The sequence below is a fragment of the Oryzias latipes genome, chromosome 1 (genome assembly GCF_053564925.1).
Source record: "Oryzias latipes strain Hd-rR chromosome 1, Olatipes_Hd-rR_3.1".
Lineage (NCBI taxonomy): Eukaryota > Metazoa > Chordata > Actinopteri > Beloniformes > Adrianichthyidae > Oryzias > Oryzias latipes.
This window is the reverse complement of record NC_136237.1, coordinates 22,455,097-22,474,166: the sequence shown is the minus strand read 5'-3', so window position 1 is coordinate 22,474,166 and position 19,070 is coordinate 22,455,097. Positions and strand designations below refer to the sequence as shown.

At 39.2% G+C, this 19,070-nt stretch overlaps 1 protein-coding gene across 1 annotated transcript; it reads left to right on the top strand.

The window, feature by feature from the left end:
* The first annotated feature begins 535 nt into the window (after positions 1 to 535).
* ednraa (endothelin receptor type Aa) lies at positions 536 to 14,462 on the top strand. Its single transcript, XM_023957632.2, has 8 exons — positions 536 to 800; positions 1,556 to 2,071; positions 7,176 to 7,303; positions 8,692 to 8,890; positions 10,167 to 10,319; positions 10,469 to 10,602; positions 11,925 to 12,033; positions 12,370 to 14,462. The coding sequence occupies exons 2-8, from the start codon at positions 1,613 to 1,615 to the stop codon at positions 12,505 to 12,507; spliced, it is 1,320 nt and encodes a 439-aa protein (XP_023813400.1). The 5' UTR covers positions 536 to 800; positions 1,556 to 1,612; the 3' UTR covers positions 12,508 to 14,462.
* The last annotated feature ends 4,608 nt before the right edge of the window (positions 14,463 to 19,070 follow it).

Here is a 19,070-nt window from a genome sequence, read left to right as displayed (position 1 = left end):
TTTTCAGCCGGAGTTGGCACACCTTGCATTGACTTGAAAACAGTACCTGAATGCGCTTGAAGTTGGCATTGCTTCAGGTGAAATGATGGTAAGGTAATGTGATGTGACCACCCAGGATGCATTGTAGAAGTGAGGATGAATGATGGTAACGGCTTCCGCTTCCCCTCAGTTTCCTCTTCTCAGATGTAACAACCATGAGGGCACATGGACACAAGTCCTTCTCCCTGCAGTCTGCCGCCTGTTGTGTGAATAAGCGGTTGTGTGTGACATTATGTGAGCGAAAGGAGGATTGAATGAGAAGGTAGGAGGGACTTTGGTTGAAGGGACAGATTGGAGGGGCATTGGGCTCCCAGTGGCCCCTGTTTGTGTGTGTGTGTGGTTGTTGCTGCTGGTGGAAATGACTGTCAGCAGGCGGTGCCTCTGAGAAAAAGGAGCGGGGGGGCGGATGTTTCCAAAGGGGGCCCAGTCTGTTACCAAAGGGAGGTGGAGATTTGCTATCCCACCCAGTCAAAGTGTCTCGCTGGTGCTCTGACACACACACACTGATATACACAAAGCCTCACAGACACACACAGTTGAGCACGTCCACTTAGACATACTGCAAACTCTCCATAGGAAACTCTGAGCCATAATGCGAAGGCACCTCAGAGCAGACGGGTGCATTGCTCAAACCAAGTGGGATACGATGCAGCTTTGATAGTGCGTTAATTACTCATGTGATGTGATACAGATGTCTGGGGGCTTCAGCTGAAAGTTTGCCTGACGGTTTCCAAGGGGGCCAGGCAGTCATTTTAGAAGCGGTAGGTGAAAACCAAATGTATTTATTATTTATGGCTAGATCAGTTTGCGTGCTGTCACATATCCCAGCAGTGTCATGCTGATGCTAAACTGTGATGCTACTTGAAGGGCTGGCTGCTAAATAGTTCTTTATGTACTTGGTGACAGCAGGGACTTTGAACAGGAAGAACTCTGGGCTACAAGAGTTGCCTGTACTCTGACATGATGAAAAGGGCTTTAAAACTGAAAGTTTAAAACTTTTAACTTCTTTAACCAAGCATAAAGTGGTCTGAATTTGTCATATAAAAAAAAAATTTCTACAGATTGGAGGAATGTTAAGAGGGAAAATGTGTGCTTTGTTCTGTGAATGAGGCTGCTCATCTATTTATCCTTTCTGCTAACATTTTGCACTGCTTACTGGAAATCAGCCCCGGACAACTTTTTTTCATAGCTAGAAAAATCATGACTTCACCCGTAAACCTTTTAAAATTAGAAAGTGGAAGAATACAGAGTTATAATTTGGGGAGTTATTATATTATATTATTTTATATTATATTATATTATATTATATTATATTATATTATATTATATTATATTATATTATATTATATTATATTATATTATATTATATTATATTATATTATATTATATTATATTATATTATATTATATTATATTATATTATTTCACACATGTGATAGAAAACTATAATGTGCATTAACAGTAAAATTAAAAAAGTAATTTTTCCTTTTTCTCTTTCTCTATTTTCTTCTCACTAGTGACACATTTTGACAGTCTGTCACTCAGTGCAAGCAAAGATCTCAGTTACGCTGACAATGGCCCCACCAGCAGGGAGTTTGTTTGTCCTCATGGTCTGTATGGTGACCATGGGTTTGTGCCAAATCAACAAAGCTAAGGACCCTCTCCCAGGTTTTCTGGTCCACACCACTCTCCATTCTCCAGACTTCCATACCACCGTCAGTCCAAGCGCAGGACCCAGTGTTCCCTCTCGTGGAGGACTTGATACACAAGCTCTGAGGTCCAGCTCCTCCAATGAAACTAACAGAAAACCCCCAATGTGTCCCATAAATCCATCTATTAACAGCTATTTTAAGTACATCAACACCATCATTTCCATCGTCGTTTTTGTGGTAGGCCTGGTCGGCAATGCCACCCTCCTGAGGATTATATACCAGCACAAGTGCATGAGGAATGGGCCCAATGCCCTCATCGCTAGTCTGGCCCTGGGTGACCTTATCTACATTTTCATTGATATACCCATCAATGTATACAAGGTACTGTTTTTCTCTCCACTTTTGCAGATTTAATTGTAGTCTTAACCTCAGTTCAGCCTCCGGGGAGTGTCAGGTCGGCCTGTTGATTTGATGAAATGCAGAAACAATAGCTTGACACACACAGATAAAATGGAATATTACAGACGGGAAAAAGGGGAGAAAGTGGGAGGGGGGGTCTAAGGACGTGTGCAGATAGACGGGAAAGTATAATCAGTCTGAGTCTTATCTTTATCATATGAAAAGATTAGCAATGAAATAAGCTAATGGTGCTTAAAAAAATGGTGGTCACACATTTTTTCTATTTGTTTATTTCAATCCCCTTTGACCTTATCGCGAAATTTCTAAACTCACCAAATCCACAAAATAAAAAACAATTCAACTCAGAATGTCAGCTTTTCAAATTAAAAATAGGGGTAAAAGATTCTTGTTGCCTCTCAGTTGATTGTGTGTCACTGTTTGCTCCATTTCTCTGTTTATAAGAAGAGAGCAACTTGCAGTGAGTTGTCAGAAAACTTTAGAATGTATATTTGTTAGTGGCTAAATGATTATCCACAAGATCAAAATAGGCCTTAATTAGCGAACGGGGCTCAGCACACTACAGCTCGGTTTTGCGTGACTCGCAACCCTTCTGTTTACGCTTTGAAATATGAAGTGTTTGTGTGACAGATGTGATGAATCATTGCAGGGCTCCTGCTTTGGTCTGATTTATGCCTGTAAACACTGTCACAATTTGAGTAATAATAAAGAACAATGGAAAAATGGAGCGATCCGTCAACATGATCTTTTGAGCCACATTAAAGAACAGCATTGTGCAAAAAGGAAAAATGAGAAAGCCACCTGGTTAAAATTAACTTAGGACTCTGAGGAGGGCAAAGTGACTTTTTGGTCTGAGTAACACATGTGCAAAACGGAAACAAGGATCATATGGGGAGTGTGTGTGTGGGGGGGCTGTCTGTTCACAAACAAAGAAAAAGCTGCTTTCACAATCCTGTAACTTCCTTGTTCTTTCCTTTTTGGCAAGATTTTCCTATGAGAAAAACTCTGGGTCCAAGAGGAACACAAAAACCTTTGTGAATATCAGCATGACGTCAACCTTTTTGCAATATTTTAATAAATAGTTTCATTAATGAATGCATATACCTATAATCTGTAGTTTTTGTTTTGTTTTTTCTTCTTTCCTACATAATTAAAAGAACAACTTAAAGTTTTCTCATTTATGTCAAATAGTTTTTATTTATCTTTTTGACAACAATCTTATTGGTCGATATTTTACTTAAAAATACAAATTTAGAAGTAAAGTGAAGAAAGCATTTTGTGCTGGTGTGTTTTTAATAATTTTCAAACAAACTTAACAATATATGACAAAGTAAAGAGTACAATATCTTAAAACTAAGCAACTTTTTTATTGAAATTATCATTTATTATCTGTCACCCAAAAAAGGCGGTGAGACAGATAATTTTTCAGATACACTAAGTCCTTTAGGAGGAAAAGTTCCATTCAGTAGCAATTTTGTATTTCTATAAAACAAACGTAATTATTCATTTCAGCAATATTGCAAAAAATAAATATAAAAAGTTGGTGATATGCTGTATGTTCAAAGAAATGCATGCATTTGAAGTCCTTGACCAAACTTGTGCCATACATAAATAAGGCGTCAATTTCTGTGGCTGCTTTAGATGATATACACTTCTACAAAATTTGAGGACACTTTAAGCGCATGTTTATATATATTTGATATTATTTTAAAAAAAGCCCCTCTCACCCTTCCGCGGGTGGTTTCTCTTCCGAGCTCGGGTCCTCTACCAGAGGCCTGGGAGCTGTTCCTAGCACTGCGCTTTTCTGGACTGAGAGGTCTGAGGTCTTTCCAGGTATCTGTTGTAGCCACTCCTCCAGCTTGGGGGTTACTGCCCCGAGTGCTCCAATTACCACAGGCACCACTGTCACCTTCACTTTCCATGCTTTCTCCAGTTCTTCTCTGAGTCCCTGGTATTTCTCCAGTTTATCGTGTTCCTTGTTCCTGATATTCCCATCGCTTGGCACTGCCACATCCACCACAACGGCTTTCCTTTGTTCATGTCCACCACTACAATGTCTGGTTGGTTCACCATTACCGTTATATCAGTCTGGATCTGGAAGTCCCACAGGATCTTTGCCCTTTCATTCTCTACCACCTTTGGAGGTGTTTCCCATTTTGACCTTGGGGTTTCCAGTCCATATTCTGCACACATGTTCCTGTATATTATTCCAGCCATTTGATTGTGGCGCACCATGTATGCTTTACCTGCCAACATCTTACACCCTGCAGTTATGTGCTGAATTGTTTCAGGTGCCTCTTTGCACAGCCTACACCTTGGGTCTTGTCTGGTGTGGTAGATCTGAGCCTCTATTGCTCTGGTGTTCAGGGCTTGTTCCTGAGTGGCCAGGATGAGCGCTTCAGTACTGTCCTGTAGGCCAGCCCTTTCTAGCCATTGGTAGGACTTCTTGATATCTGCCACTTCAGTTATGGTCCGGTGGTACATCCCATGCAGGGGTTTGTCCTCCCATGAGGATCTGTCCTCCAGCACTGTATCCTCTGCTCTCCATTGCCTGAGACATTCACTAAGCACACTGTCAGTTGCGGCCTTGAGCTTGATGTACTCATGCATCTTGGATGTTTCATCCTGGATAGTGGCTTCTACGCTCACTAGACCCAGTCCACCAGTCTCAGGGTGCTGGATTTGGGATGGAACCCTCCATGCATGGTGAGGAGCTTTTGTGTTTTAACATCCGTGGTCTGTATCTCTTCCTTTGGTCATCTTATTATGCCTGCAGGGTATCTGATAACTGGCAGTGCGTAGCTGTTTATTGCCCGGGTCTTATTCTTGCCATTGAGCTGGCTTCTCAGGACTTGCCTTACTCGTGGGAGGTATTTAGCAGTTGCAGCTTTCCTTGTTGCCTGCTCCAGGTTGCCATTTGCCTGCAGAATTCCAAGGTACTTGTAGCTGTCCTCAATGTCTGTTATTGTTCCTTCTGGGAGTGAGACCCCTCCTTTGTGGACTACCTTGCCTCTCTTTGTCACCATCCAGCTGCATTTCTCAAGCCTGAATGACATCCCAATGTCAGTACTGTAGATCCTGGTGGTGTGGATCAGGGAGTCAATGTCACACTCACTCTTAGCATATAGCTTGATGTCATCCATGTAGAGGAGGTGACTGATGTTGGCCCCATTTCTGAATCGGTATCCATAGCCAGTCTTGTTGATTATTTGGCTGAGGGAGTTCAGATCCATGCAGAACATCAGTGGGGACAGAGCATCACCTTGGTGTATCCCACATTTGATGGACACTTGTGCAAGTGGCTTGCCATTGGCTTCAAGGGTGGTTTTCCACAGCTTCATCGAATTTCCTATGAAGGCTCTTAGAGTCCTGTTGATGTTGTACAGCTCCAAGCATTCAGTGATCCATCTGTGTGACATTGAATCATGGCTTTCTTGTAATCAATCCAGGCTGTGCAAAGGTTGGTGTGTCATGACCTGCAGTCTTGAGCGACTGTTCTGTCAACCAGGAGTTGGTGTTTGGCTCCTCTGGAGTCTCTACCAATGCCCTTCTGTGTGGTGCTCATGGATTGATCCATGTGCCTATTTATCTTTGTTGCAATGATGCCTGACATGAGCTTCCATGTTGTGGAGAGACAGGTTATTGGCTGGTAGTTGGATAGGACTGCACCCTTTGAGGGATCCTTCTGGATCAGGATCATTCGCCCTTCCGTTAGCCATTCGGGGTGAGTCCCATCTCTTAGCAGCTGGTTCCTTTTTGCTGCCAGGCGCTCGTGAAGTACGGAGAGTTTCTTTGGCTAGTAGGCATGTATCATGTCAGGGCAGTTTTCAGTGCCTCAGGTATGGGCATCTGGCTGTATCTCTTAGGTACTTGCTTGCTCATTGTACCTCTTTGAGCCTCTGTCAGCTTACTCACATCCTTCCGAGTTGCCTTGATTTTGGCCTCTAACCGTTGCTTCCATGGTGGGTATTGTTTTCTCCCATGGTTGGTCTCATAGCCAAGCATCTCAAAGATCACTGCTGCTGAGGTGTAGACCGGTTCATTGGTTTCTGTGATTGTTGTGGTAGGAATTGCCCTCAATGCTTCATTCACAGTTTCCAGGAGACTTTCAGGCGGTACATCACTTAACCATTGTAGCTTGTGTCGGGGTTGCCTAGTGTTCATTCTAGACATGATCTTGTCTTTCAGGTCAATTGCTGCCTCGTTCATTGTATCTGTGGTTGTTGGGGCTGTGTACCCAAGCTCTGGGTGGGAGTGTGGTATAGCCTCCTCTCTGACTTGGAAATTAAATTATAGTATAGGCCAGAGGTGGGCACTGAGGGCCGCATTCCTGCATGTTTTCCAGCATACCCTGCTCTGGCATGTTCTAATTGGCTGGACACACCTGAACCAGGTAATCAGTCATGAGTAGGCCAAGACTATCTGGAAATCATGCAGACACACCGGCCCTCGAGGCCTGGAATTGCCCGCCCCTGGTATAGGCCCTACTTATTCATCTGTTTATACTTGAAAGAGCATTTTTATGCAATACATGCATGTTGACCTAACTTTGATTACTATTTAATCTCTGTCATAATAAAAAAAATCTGAATTAAAATAACAGAATGGGTTCTCAATCCGACCTGCCCTGTACTCTGTTAGATGGCCAGCTCAAAGGCTTTATAGGGAGAAAAGATGCTGCAGACATCAAACTGACATAATTACAGGAAACATTTCGCTCAGTTTCCACCAAGGAAGGGTTTTTTAAGAAGACATGACACATCACAAAAGTGCACATTTCTTTTATCTCCAAAATGTTGTTGAGAAACTATTTTAGCTGTTACTGAACAAGCAAGAAGTTTTGGAACTTTATTCACGGTTGGATAGTAAGTTTGTTAAATGTTTATGTCATTGTGTTCTGCTTAGCATTATGACTTTATCTCTGCTGTCTGGGAAACCCAGTTTGTAAAGCAAAACATTAGTGGAATAAAATGTGTGTTATCAATGTGCATGCTCTCAGTGGTAAAAATGAAATGGTCCTGCATCTCTTGAGAATCAGTCTTTAAGTGCATTCCTCTCTGTGATCCAGCTCCTGGCCTCACGTTTCCCGTTTGATGACAGCACTTTTGGTCTGTGTTTGTGCAAATTGGTGCCGTTTCTGCAGAAGGCCTCAGTGGGCATTACAGTCCTCAACCTGTGTGCCCTCAGTGTGGACAGGTGAGTGCCTTCACATCAGGACTTGTTATTTTACATGCGGATACTACTGGATAATATCAAATTACTTTCTTTCTTCTTTTTTTTTTACAAAGCGTTTAGTGTAAACATTGTAAAAGTGGGACCTGGATAAAAAACCATGATGATTACCTTAATATGTTCCTCCTGAAAAAGCAGTTAATGTTGCTCGGTTTAATGCTGAAATAATAATAATTTAAAAAGAAAAACACTAAACCAAATTGATAAACTAGCATTTCTGGTATTTTTGTTAAAAATTGAATAATTTACATCAATTTTTCTCTAGTGTAGTTAAAGTAAAAACAAATATTTCAGAAAGACAGATAAAACTTTCAGGAGGCTCTTTTGATTATAAATTACAAGCACTAAAATCAAAAATGTTTATTTCCCTGTTTAGTTGTATCATTCTTGAGCTCATCCCTGTTCATTAGCGCAATAATATATTTGAGTACAACAACTAATATGTAAAATGTGCACTGTGAGCTTAAATTGTTGTGCTTACGTTACTCCGCCTGGACCAGAAGTATTTGCTAAGTTTGTTTTTGAAAGCAACGTAATGGAAATTCTGTAATGAATAAATAATGGTCTTCAAATGCTGAATTTCAGCATCATCCCACTTAATGCTCTCCCCACTTTCAAGTACAAAAGGTTTGCTCTAACAGGCTCCAATGGTTGAAGCATCCAGACAGTTCCAGTGACCTCTGTGACTATTAATACAGTTTTGCTCAAAATCACAAGCCTCCAATTTGTTTCCAACAAATGCGTAGCATATCTCTGTCTCAGTGTATCATGAATCTGCACAAGTCCCTTTTGGATCTTTTCATTGTTGTAGGAAGAGAAAAAGGTGGATGCATTACCACTTAGTGAAATATAAATGCAGCCACGTTGTTCAACAGAGAAATTCAAATGTGTCATGAAAAATATATTGTTTTTGCCATAAAATCTTGATGCACGATTTTACTAAAACATTTCGACAAGTGCTTTCCATTAATGAAACAAACAAGCAAACAAGTACTCGTTGCATAGGAATCAGGAGCCAATGCACAGACCTCACTGCCAACATGGGCCAGTCTGTTTGGAGGCTTTACAAAAATATAAATATTGGATATTAAAAATAAACAATTGATCATCTCTTCTCATGAATTCTTAACACTTTGATTGTGTGCTTACAGAGCAGCTTGTTGTGCTTGATGTGATGCCAGAAATTTAAATAAAAGGGATTGCTCTTGTGAACTTTGCTGGTCTGGAGGCAATAAACTGAACATTTTATTATTTTATTTAGAGTTTTTTTCTATCTTTACATCACATAAGTGCTGTGCGCACTCATGTAACAAGATGCAAACATGTTTATTGTGCATCCTGCTCTGTCACAGGTACAGGGCTGTAGCATCTTGGAGCAGAGTGCAGGGAGTCGGCATCCCTCTGCTCACTGTCGTCGAGATTGTGTCTATTTGGGTTCTTTCCCTCATCCTGGCCGTTCCTGAAGCCATCGTTTTTGACATGGTCACCTTCAACTACACCAACACCACCATACGCACCTGCATGCTCAACCCAAAGACCCAGTTCATGCAGGTACACAAACAACATTTTGGATTAGGAAACTCAGGTGCATTAATGCAAACAACAGTAGAGGACAGCAGGGGTTAAATGAGGATGGGGGCGCTTTCAAGCAGCTCAAATAGCACTAAAAGCTGCCGGCAGCTGACCCAAGCTGCTCTGTTATTACGATGTTTTTAGATTTTCATGTGGGCTAAAAAAAAGTTTTGTCTTTTTGGACAAATGTTTTGAAATAGTAGAAAAAGTTTTGATGAGTGTTTTACAAAGTTTGAGGTTTGGTTGTGAGTAAGATGACACCAAGAATGGAAGGAGAATTCTTGCTACAAAATATGTATATATTTTTTTTAGAAACCCATTTTAAAATATTCTCCGGGGAGCACCTTTTTTTTCTTAATTAGAAGTATTTCATCACTGCAAACCCTGGGGCCTAGATGAATGCCTACTGCTTTTGCCTGAGTCTCAAGAGTCTCCACCAAATCCTGGTTAACATCCTTCTGATTGTCTAAAAAAGAGGAAATCTGTAAAAGGAACTTAAAGCAAAATAATTGTACAAATGCACAAACAAGCCTGAAAAGTGCCACAAGTTTACAAAAACTAAGAATAAACTCAAACAAATGGGGTATTTTGTGTTAAAATAACAGTTTGACACAAAAGCCAGCTATTTGACTAACAAGATGAAATAAATAAATAAATTGCTTTTTCTTTAAACATAACATAACTCAAGTCTTTCGCTGTTCCCATCAGGCATCTATTTTGCCTAATATCGATCTCCCCTGAAAGTCCGTGAGAATAAAGAGACACCATAAACAATTTTATACAAGAATAAAAAAAAACATTTTACTTTATGAAAGCTGTATCTTTTTTGCAACATTCAACATTTTGAGGGAAGTATTAGCTTTCACTCAACTTTCCTTTACTTTTAGATCACGGCCTTTTAACAACCTCAGAGCCCATAATTGATTGCAGCCCTCGTGCAATTACTGAAGCCTAGGACTTTAAGCTGAACCACATGGACGGCTCCACATGTACAGAACCCGAGTAATCTCTACCAGATATCACTGTCTGTTGAACTCAAAAACACAAAGCTTATTTCATGAAACAGCGTTTTTTAAAAGTGGGATACTGAATAAAGAGACATTTTAAAGTGTGAATAAAAGAAAAAAATAGGAATAAATGGTGGTGTATAGTTGAATAAAATAGTCAATAATGAAATTTCAGGCTGGAGAAAAAAATTGTTAAATACATGCAATTGTTTAAAATCCAATGTAACAATGTTCTTTTCTCCCTCTAGGGCTATACAGATGCAAAGGACTGGTGGCTGTTTGGTTTTTACTTTTGCGTTCCACTGATTTGCACAGCTGTCTTTTACACTCTAATGACCTGTGAGATGCTCAATCACAGGAAAGGCAGCCTCCGGATAGCTCTAAGTGAACACCTTAAGCAGGTGATGACAAGAACATGTCAATTACTTACAATTCATCCAACGTGATCAAGTTGCTATATATTTTATCACAATTGTTCATGAACTGTCCCATAAAAAGATGATACAAAAACACAACTTTCCTGATATTTTGTGTTTCATGTCGTTTGAAGAGGAGGGAGGTGGCAAAAGCGGTCTTCTGCCTGGTGCTCATCTTTGCCCTCTGCTGGTTTCCGCTGCACCTGAGCCGGATTCTGAAGAAGATGGTCTACCAGCAGAATGACAAGACGCGGTGTGAACTACTGAAGTGAGTGTGCGCTGATACATCACACCAACTAAAAAGTCCCTTTAAGGGTGAAATTTTTGTCAAGAATGACATAAAAAAGAAGGAAGAATCAATAGCAGTTGAAAAAATTGCAGTTTTAAAAAAAGAGCTTGTTTGGGATTGAGAATATGCTGGGCAGGCTCCAAGCTCCCTGCTCCAAGCTCTCAGCAGCGGGGAGGGGAAGGGGGGCGGGGTTTCTACATGTCAACCATCCCAACCACAGCTCAGAGGGGAATTTCTAATGAACTCCTGCCGCTCTGCAGAAGCTTTGTCCTAAAAAAACAACACAGGTTTTTATTTTGGCAAAAAACAGCATAATCGTGATTAAAAGACCACTTGGATCACGTTTAAAATAGATCAAAAGGTGATTGGAGCGGGACTTCAATGATAAGAAGCTGGAGAAGAAATATTGTGTCGCAAGGAGTTTTGCTGTCTGGGAAACCCAGTTTGTAAAGCAAAACATTTGTGCAATAAGATGTGTGTTATCAATGTGCATGCTCTCAGTGGTAAAAACGAAATGGTCCTGCATCTCTTGAGAATCAGTCTTTAAGTGCATTCCTCTCTGTGATCCAGCTCCTGGCCTCACGTTTCCCGTTTGATGACAGCACTTTTGGTCTGTGTTTGTGCAAATTGGTGCCGTTTCTGCAGAAGGCCTCAGTGGGCATTACAGTCCTCAACCTGTGTGCCCTCAGTGTGGACAGGAGTTTTGAAGTGAAGTCTTCTTTGGACAAAGTTTTTTGTTTTTTCTTCTTTTCACATGAGCCAACTGTCTATTAAGTTAATTAAATGTGGCTTTGCAGCGGCTTATGAGTCTGCAGAAGTAAGAAAGAAAAAAAACACACACACAATAACCACAGCAACAGTCACAATCTTCTGACCTGCAAAGCCTGTGATGAAAAAACAGCAAACATGAAACTGGAACATGACTTTAAAAATTTCCATCACAAAGTAAAACAAGACAGAAGATAAGACATAAGGTAACTAAAACTGAGGACTGAGAAGGATGAGAATCTGACACAGCTGTGTATGATTAGCAACTAAAACCTGATGTTATGTAGTTAGTGGGCAGAGCAGGGGGAAAAATCCAACCACTAAACATGACACGAACACAGAAAGTTATACTTGAAACCAGCCAAAGACGCAAGAACCCAAAAAACCAAACATAGAGGCACCCGACAGTAAAGATCTTTGGAAAAAGCATCATAAAATGCAGACAGACTTGTCCAAAAAGCACGAGACGGCCAAATTAAGATAACAAAATGTGATATGCTTGATTGTGTTCTTTATTGTTTTTTGTATTTCAGTTTCTTGTTGATCCTGGATTACTTCGGCATCAATCTGGCAACCATCAACTCGTGCATAAATCCCATTATACTGTACTTTGTCAGCAAGAAGTTCAAAAACTGCTTCAAGGTATTGTACCCATATTTTGCAGACACTTCTATTTGTATTTCCCCTCACACGCTCACAACGACGCTAAAATCTTAGGACAACCTATCCTTCATGACTTAGAGGTCAGGCGGGCGATGAAAATCTTTAAGCGACATGTAAAAGCAGTTTGGTGAAATATAAAGTAGCTTTATAGCATGAAGTCACACACTGCAAATGCTGGTCAAGGGAATAAGGCTGGAGATACACCAGGTTGCATGTTAGAGGAGCTTTGTGGGAGGAAAAGAGGAAAAAAAAACTTGAAACAAACACTGCCATGATGAAATGTTCTCTCTCTCCTTTTTTCACATGTTCTCCAAGTCATGCTTGTGCTGCTGGTGTTATTCGGATAACCAGCAGAGCAGCATTGGAGCCGTTAATGGCACCAGCATCCAGTGCAAAAGCCCAGAACCCAACAACGTCAACACGGACCGCAGCTTCAGGAAAGACAGCAACTGACAGCTTTTTCAACATCATTCTGGAAACAAATGAGGACTTTTTTCTGCACGTTTGTGCTCTCAAAGAAACTACAAATTGGCTACATGCCCTTATAAATGCAAAGCAAAAAAAATCCCCAATCACGTTCCCACAACTACGGAGATGGACGTTAAAGATTAAAAAAAGACGAGACACAGCAGCATGGGGAGGAACGGTCTTTCAGGGGATACAGCTGAACGCTATAAATGACTTCCCTCCAGGAGGCAGACTGCTATTCCTGTAAAGGGCAGCACCACCGGGAAGGATACGAGGCTGGATGACTCCTGTCAGAGGCTGACAAACCAAGGAAGCTGTTCCCACGACTTCACCACTCATGAATGATAAAAGCCAAACTGCACATTACGGATTCTTACAGCTTGTCGTTTTCACTATCAAAGATCTGCAGTGTTCGTAAACAGTTTTTTGTTTTCATGGATCACATTGTGGTGTGTGTACAAGTTCAGTTTGAACTTCTCATATTTGACGCTCCGTTTTTTTTCTGATGTCTCAAGAAAACTCTGAAAAGTGTCCATGAATACCAAACTTTAATTTACTGAAAAAATGTTTAAGTCTGTAACATTGGGAAAAGGAAACTTGTGTTTTTGGAAGAAAAAAAAAGCTTTAGTTTAACGTAAAATCCACTGACCACTACAAGTCTTGATGGCATGTTTTCATTAAAGACAAAAAAAGAAAAACTACTAAATATTATTACCAATATTTTGTATTTACATTTTAGGTTTTATGCTAGCCATCTAAAAGCAGTCAGGAACTGTGAACCTTACTGGTATAGTTGTGTCATTGTAGCTTGTGATAACATAACGAATAAATATATCTTTAATATTCACTTTTATAAAGTGTTATATTGCTGCAATAGTATGTTACTCAAACCTTGTTACTTTTGTAAAGACACAGGTATTAAATGCTTTGAAAGCACATAAAAACTTCAAATTAAAGATGCAAAAAATGGAAATCTGATTTGTTTTTTTTATCAACAATGCAATCTCGTCTTTTGTTCTGCAGATTGACAACAATTAGTTTAGCTAAAGTTAAAGATAAGTGGGTCAAGGTTTGACTAAACCTTTAAACAAGTTCATTATAGATTTTGACCTATTTTAACTTGTTCATATACATTAAAAATAACTTTGTTTGAAAGAAAATTTTGGTTGACTGTGTCTAAGCTATGATGTTTGCTCATACTTTTATACTTTTTCTGTCAAAATTGTAAATATGTTGTCCAACGGAAATTTACAAACGAAATAGCTGATTCAAAAAAGCTTTAGAGGAATTGTTTTAGTTAAACATTGATGAAATATCATTATAGCAATCTTTTTGCTTCTTTTGTCTTTAAAGAACCACTGTGTTTTTGGTGTTTTTAACATGTTCTTGCTGCATTTTTCTCATAATGGAGGACAAATATAAAGAAAATTATGATTAAAACTGTGTTTCTATGTATTTCTTTATTCAAACTGTTGTGAATCAGGAGTAGACGGGAAAAAATTGCTGTTTGAAAAACCTTGTAGTTGTTACATAAAACCCACAAGCTCCCTGCTCTGCTCCATTCTGATGCATTCCATTCCAGAGAAATGGATCCATTAATATCTGTTTTCCTCGTCTGAGCTGGCATTTGGCAAAAAAAAAAACTATACAGCTGGATAGCTCCTCTATTGCTCACCATTTTAGTTGCAACGATAATGTTAGGTTGGAGTGTTGGGGGCTGTAAGCTAGTGAGAGAGAGTGTAAATGGAGGGATGATGGGAAAAGAAAGAGTGGTAATTAGGGTGGGACTTTAATAGACATACATAAATTGAAGCCCCTTTTAGTAATCAGTGTCACAGACGTTAACTTGTGTATATGTATCCTCTTAAGCTATATATGTATGCTGTCCAGTATGGTTTTTATATTTCTTATGTGAATAAACCTGTGGGAGTTTGAAAGTCTGCCTGTGTACATGAGTGTGAGCCGTTTTTCTCTGACCGGACTGAACAAGCCTCTGTTCTGCATTCGTTCACCACCATTCATCCAAGCAATTTGTAAAAATCTGTGGTCGATCCTTTCTTGACATTGATGTGCGTAAACTTCCTCTTAAGAATGCTACTTCAATCAATAAATCACTTTCCGAACTCACTGTAGCAAACAAGCAAGTTAATGCAGCTGTCACACTGCTTCCTCCCAGAAATCACGAAGGCCTCTTTGTGTTTTTCATTTTCAGCCTGTGAGAAGGAGGCGTCTGGAAGTGATTTGGTGCACAATGTGACCTGCTCCGCAACTGAGCCCTCGGGGTTGCACATGTCAGCAGAGAGGATGTGAGTAGCTTGGTTGGCGGGAACTGGATACATATAATTTACCTTTTAGTATCCTGAAAACAAGAAAAAGCAAATATGACGGCATCATTAAAAATAAGACGCTGGTGGATACCCAATACTGTAAAATTTCTAATCACTTTAGGGAAATCACAAGTTGTATATAGAGAGGTCTCACCATACAATTTCCATTGCTGGGTTTATACATGTCATTAGCCCAGCATTAGACTCTTTTTTACTGTCAAAAAAGGATAGCAACCAGACCCGTGCAATACATATACACTGCTGATAAGAACCCTGAACCAACAAACCCCTGGAGCAGCTGTGGTTTTATCAGACATAGTTCTGTTGTTGTTAAAACTCAACCAGGTCATACATTTTATAAAATATTGCCCATTCCCTGTATGAAATCATTCCACAGTAACCTTTTAAAAATGGCCAAAACAGTAATTGCTCAAACCTAAGATGCCATGACTTAGTGATGCAGAGGATTTAAAAAAAATAGAGAGGAAGAGATTGAAGCTTTGGAAAGATGAGGCCAGAACGAGGCTGTGACAAAAACATACACAGAGAGTGGAAATGGGAGGTTTTATTTCAGGAATTTGGTGGGAACCTTGTTTCTTGCCAACAGTGAATTGAATTAAGCCCAAACACAAATAACTTTGGATCTCTGAGGTCTGCCGTGCTTCTTTGAGCAGAGGTCATTCACATTTGGTTCTCAATGTAGTAAGTGTAAAAATAGTCAAGATAAAAACAATCACATTAGAGTGAGTCCTTTACCGTATCCATAAAATATAGGTAACAAATAAGCACACGGTTAATGCAATTTAAAAAGACCGACATTGATTAAATCTGAACTCTTCTTCCTTTATCTGATGCAGATAATGTTTAAAAAAATGGTAGTAAGAAAAAAGATCAGCAAAAACATTTTCTCAAACCTTTACCTTTATATTTCAAAGCAGAAGTGTCCCTGCAAATTTTTCCTTGAAGTGGTTTCTTCAAGACTTTTGACACATTTTTCCAAATGAATAATTCCAGTTTCAATACTTGAACTTCATCTTGACTCCAAAAAAATTAATGGTAATTTTGGAAACTTGATACCTGGGAAAAAAAAACAAAAACATTTTGAACAACAGTGGACATATCCACTGACTAAAAATACATTACTTTTTTTTAATCAGGTGCATTTTCTTGGTTTTGATCTGTTAATAAATCTGTTTTGCAATAATAAACCACTACTTAATATGAAGCACAAAGCTTAAAAAAAGAAATGAAAAATCCAGTTCAATAGTTTTGTATTGTACGGAACCTGGGATCTGACATGGGTAAAATAAATAAATAAAGCGTTCGCTCAAAATAATATTTTGTTCCCACGGAATAATTTATGGGTGGGAACGGAATAATATTCTGACATACATTCATCCTGTTGTCTTTGAATGCAGCACTCTTACAGGGACACGTTGATTAGTCGAGATGCATTAGGGGATATGTGTGATGCATGATGGGATACGTAGCATGTAGCCTTCGGATGTTAAGTGACCGCTAACGAGCATGTTAATAAAAGACAAATCCTGAATATTATTATTCCTATTTGACCCTACACTACAATATCCCACACCGCATGCCAAGCAAAAGCACATAGCTCATAGCTCCAGCGAGCCATGTCCCGAGAATCGCTGCGGAATGGGGAAGCAGCAAGCTTGGGCATCCTAAATAAAATATTATGATATTTTTCTTATTTTCATCGAGACAATAATAAATAGATCATTCTTGTTTTTATTTTTCCCCTCTTGAACGACTGTGGGTCACAGAGAAACGGAAGTAGCGGCGGAAAGCGGCTTTTGCGGCAGGACGGAGACCGTACCAGGGTGTGAATGAACGCAGACATGGAGACAGGATAACCGACGCCTATGTAGAGCTTTTTAAATAAATAAATCTGGTCTCTAAACATCCTTAGTGTTTTCCATGCAATGTAACGAGACACACACAGTGTGAAAGTATCTGCTGTAAATCCAAGTATCGCTAACATCCGTGTATATGAATGACTAATCGCGTGAATAATTATTTCGTACTGTAGAATTAATTAATTCGAGGGAACGCATAATTATGTTGTGGGAATGTAATATTATTTTGTGGGAATGGAATATTTACTATTTTACCCATGTCAGTTCCGGGGCTCAGTAGTATTGAGATATCAGAGTTACTGTGTGATTTTAAAGTGCTTACTCAACTCAAGTGTTGTTCTTCCTGAGCATAGATGTTGAGCGGGAACACTTTCAGTGAGTCACAACATTTCCTGACAGATAGGCTCGTGGCTGCCACTTTAAGATAAATAAGTAAATGTTAAACATTTTTTGTTTACCCCTTTGACAACCGATGCTGCAATGTGCTTTTGCTGAGGATTTACATCCCAGCCATCAGACAGCATGTCTCCTCCTTCCCTTCGCATTGATCCTTGCAGGTCCTCAGATCAATCCATTTTCTTGAACTGTTTACACGTTTGCTACAAAGCAGTGAACAAGCTAAATATCCATGATGGGATCCACACAGAACACAAAACATGTTTATCTACCCTGCCCCTACATGGCTATGCCCTGTGTATGCCACTTCACATGGCAGTCCCTCCAAGCTATCCACCATGATGCAGTCTTCCAGGACTTGTGGCAAAGACTATTTCTAATTCATAAAAGCCAAAAGGATCAATTCAAAATTTATGAACAATCTGTTATGATACTAGTGGTGTCTTTGGGACAATGAAGAAGGGGTTCAAAAAAAATAAAGTCTGGCTACCAAACCATTTTTCTACAGAAAAACAAGAGGAGGAGTGTGTCTTTACAAAAAAAACATGGAATTAAAATGAATGGGAAAAGACTGGAAAATAAATTGAGTGATTTAAAAAAAAATTTACAGATATTTCCTGTTTTGTATGAAGCGTATTACTATTTGCAATTAAGTTAATTATCTATCTTCCTATTCTTTTATTGTGAAATAAAAGCAGGGTTTTGGGTCACTGCCAAATTCAGTAAAAGAAACATATTTTAACATGTTAACATAGAGAGGGAACTAACAACCTAGGTCAATCACATGACTGCATGAGCTGCAGCTGTTCCGCCCAGGAATGACCACACTTCACCACTACAAGAGTGTTAGATGTAGTTTTAAAGGAGGTGAGAACAGTTTTATTGGTGGGGATCTCAACATGAGACAATGCTCAGCAATAAATCAGCCTGTAATAGCTGAACTTGTCCTTTTTATTTGTCTATTTCAACTTCTACAGTAGTTTATCCCTATTATAAACATTTACACATTAACTTATGTGATGAACTTTACTGACAAAATACAGGCAGGGGTTTCTCCCCCTTCTCTGTTTAAATAAACGTAAATAAATCAACAGTTCAGCATTCACTGCTTCTCTGGTATTCTCAGCATGGCCTTCTTATTTTAACAAGGAATCCAACCATTGCACAAACACACACAGAAAGAGGGAAAGAAACTCCATAAATTGTCAAGTTGTAAGAGGTTGTTATTATTATTATACATTACTATTTTTAATCTCTATCTAATGACTATCTAATGCACATGTGTCAAACTCAAGGCCCGGGGGCCAAATGTGGCCCTCCATGTCATTTTCTGTGGCCCGCGAGGGCATGAAAGTTTTTAATTTCTTAAAATAAAAAATATAAATTGAAGTGTATTATTAATATCTAGGGGGAATTGGACTTGAAATATCAGATTGGGTAACTTATACATTAGGACTTAAAGACTGTCCATATAACCTAACCTGACAGAATCAAATGTAAAAGGATTTATGTTAGAGTAACAAGCAAACATATGTTTTCTATGCAACTGTAATTGTCACTTTAAAAAGTTATAATTAATAAATAACGAGTTATTTAACATTAAGTAGTAGTTACATTTATTTTCATTACATTAAGTTACATGTATAAGTTATATCTGGCCCTTTGAGGACAACCATTATGCTGATGTGGCCCTCAGTGAAAATGAGTTTGACACCCCTGATCTAATGGCTATCTAATGACTCATAGTTTTACTAATATATATATTCCTTTTTTATTTTAACTAATGGATAAACGTTGGAAAAAGTAATGCAACATTCAAACACTCTTGACATCTTGAGTAACATTGCCATCTAGTGGCTAAATAACGTCAGCGTGTGAAAAAAAAAAAAGAATGCTGCGCAACCTCACTTAAATTAGTCTCCTCGGTCAGTGGATGCAACCAAAC

Bases quoted from the DNA above. Each gene is read 5' to 3' on its own strand.
- ednraa (XM_023957632.2), top strand. From the start codon at position 1,613: ATGGCCCCACCAGCAGGGAGTTTGTTTGTCCTCATGGTCTGTATGGTG. The intron at 7,304-8,691 runs GTGAGTGCCTTC...GCTCTGTCACAG, and splicing joins TGTGCCCTCAGTGTGGACAG to GTACAGGGCTGTAGCATCTT. The intron at 8,891-10,166 runs GTACACAAACAA...TTCTCCCTCTAG, and splicing joins CAAAGACCCAGTTCATGCAG to GGCTATACAGATGCAAAGGA.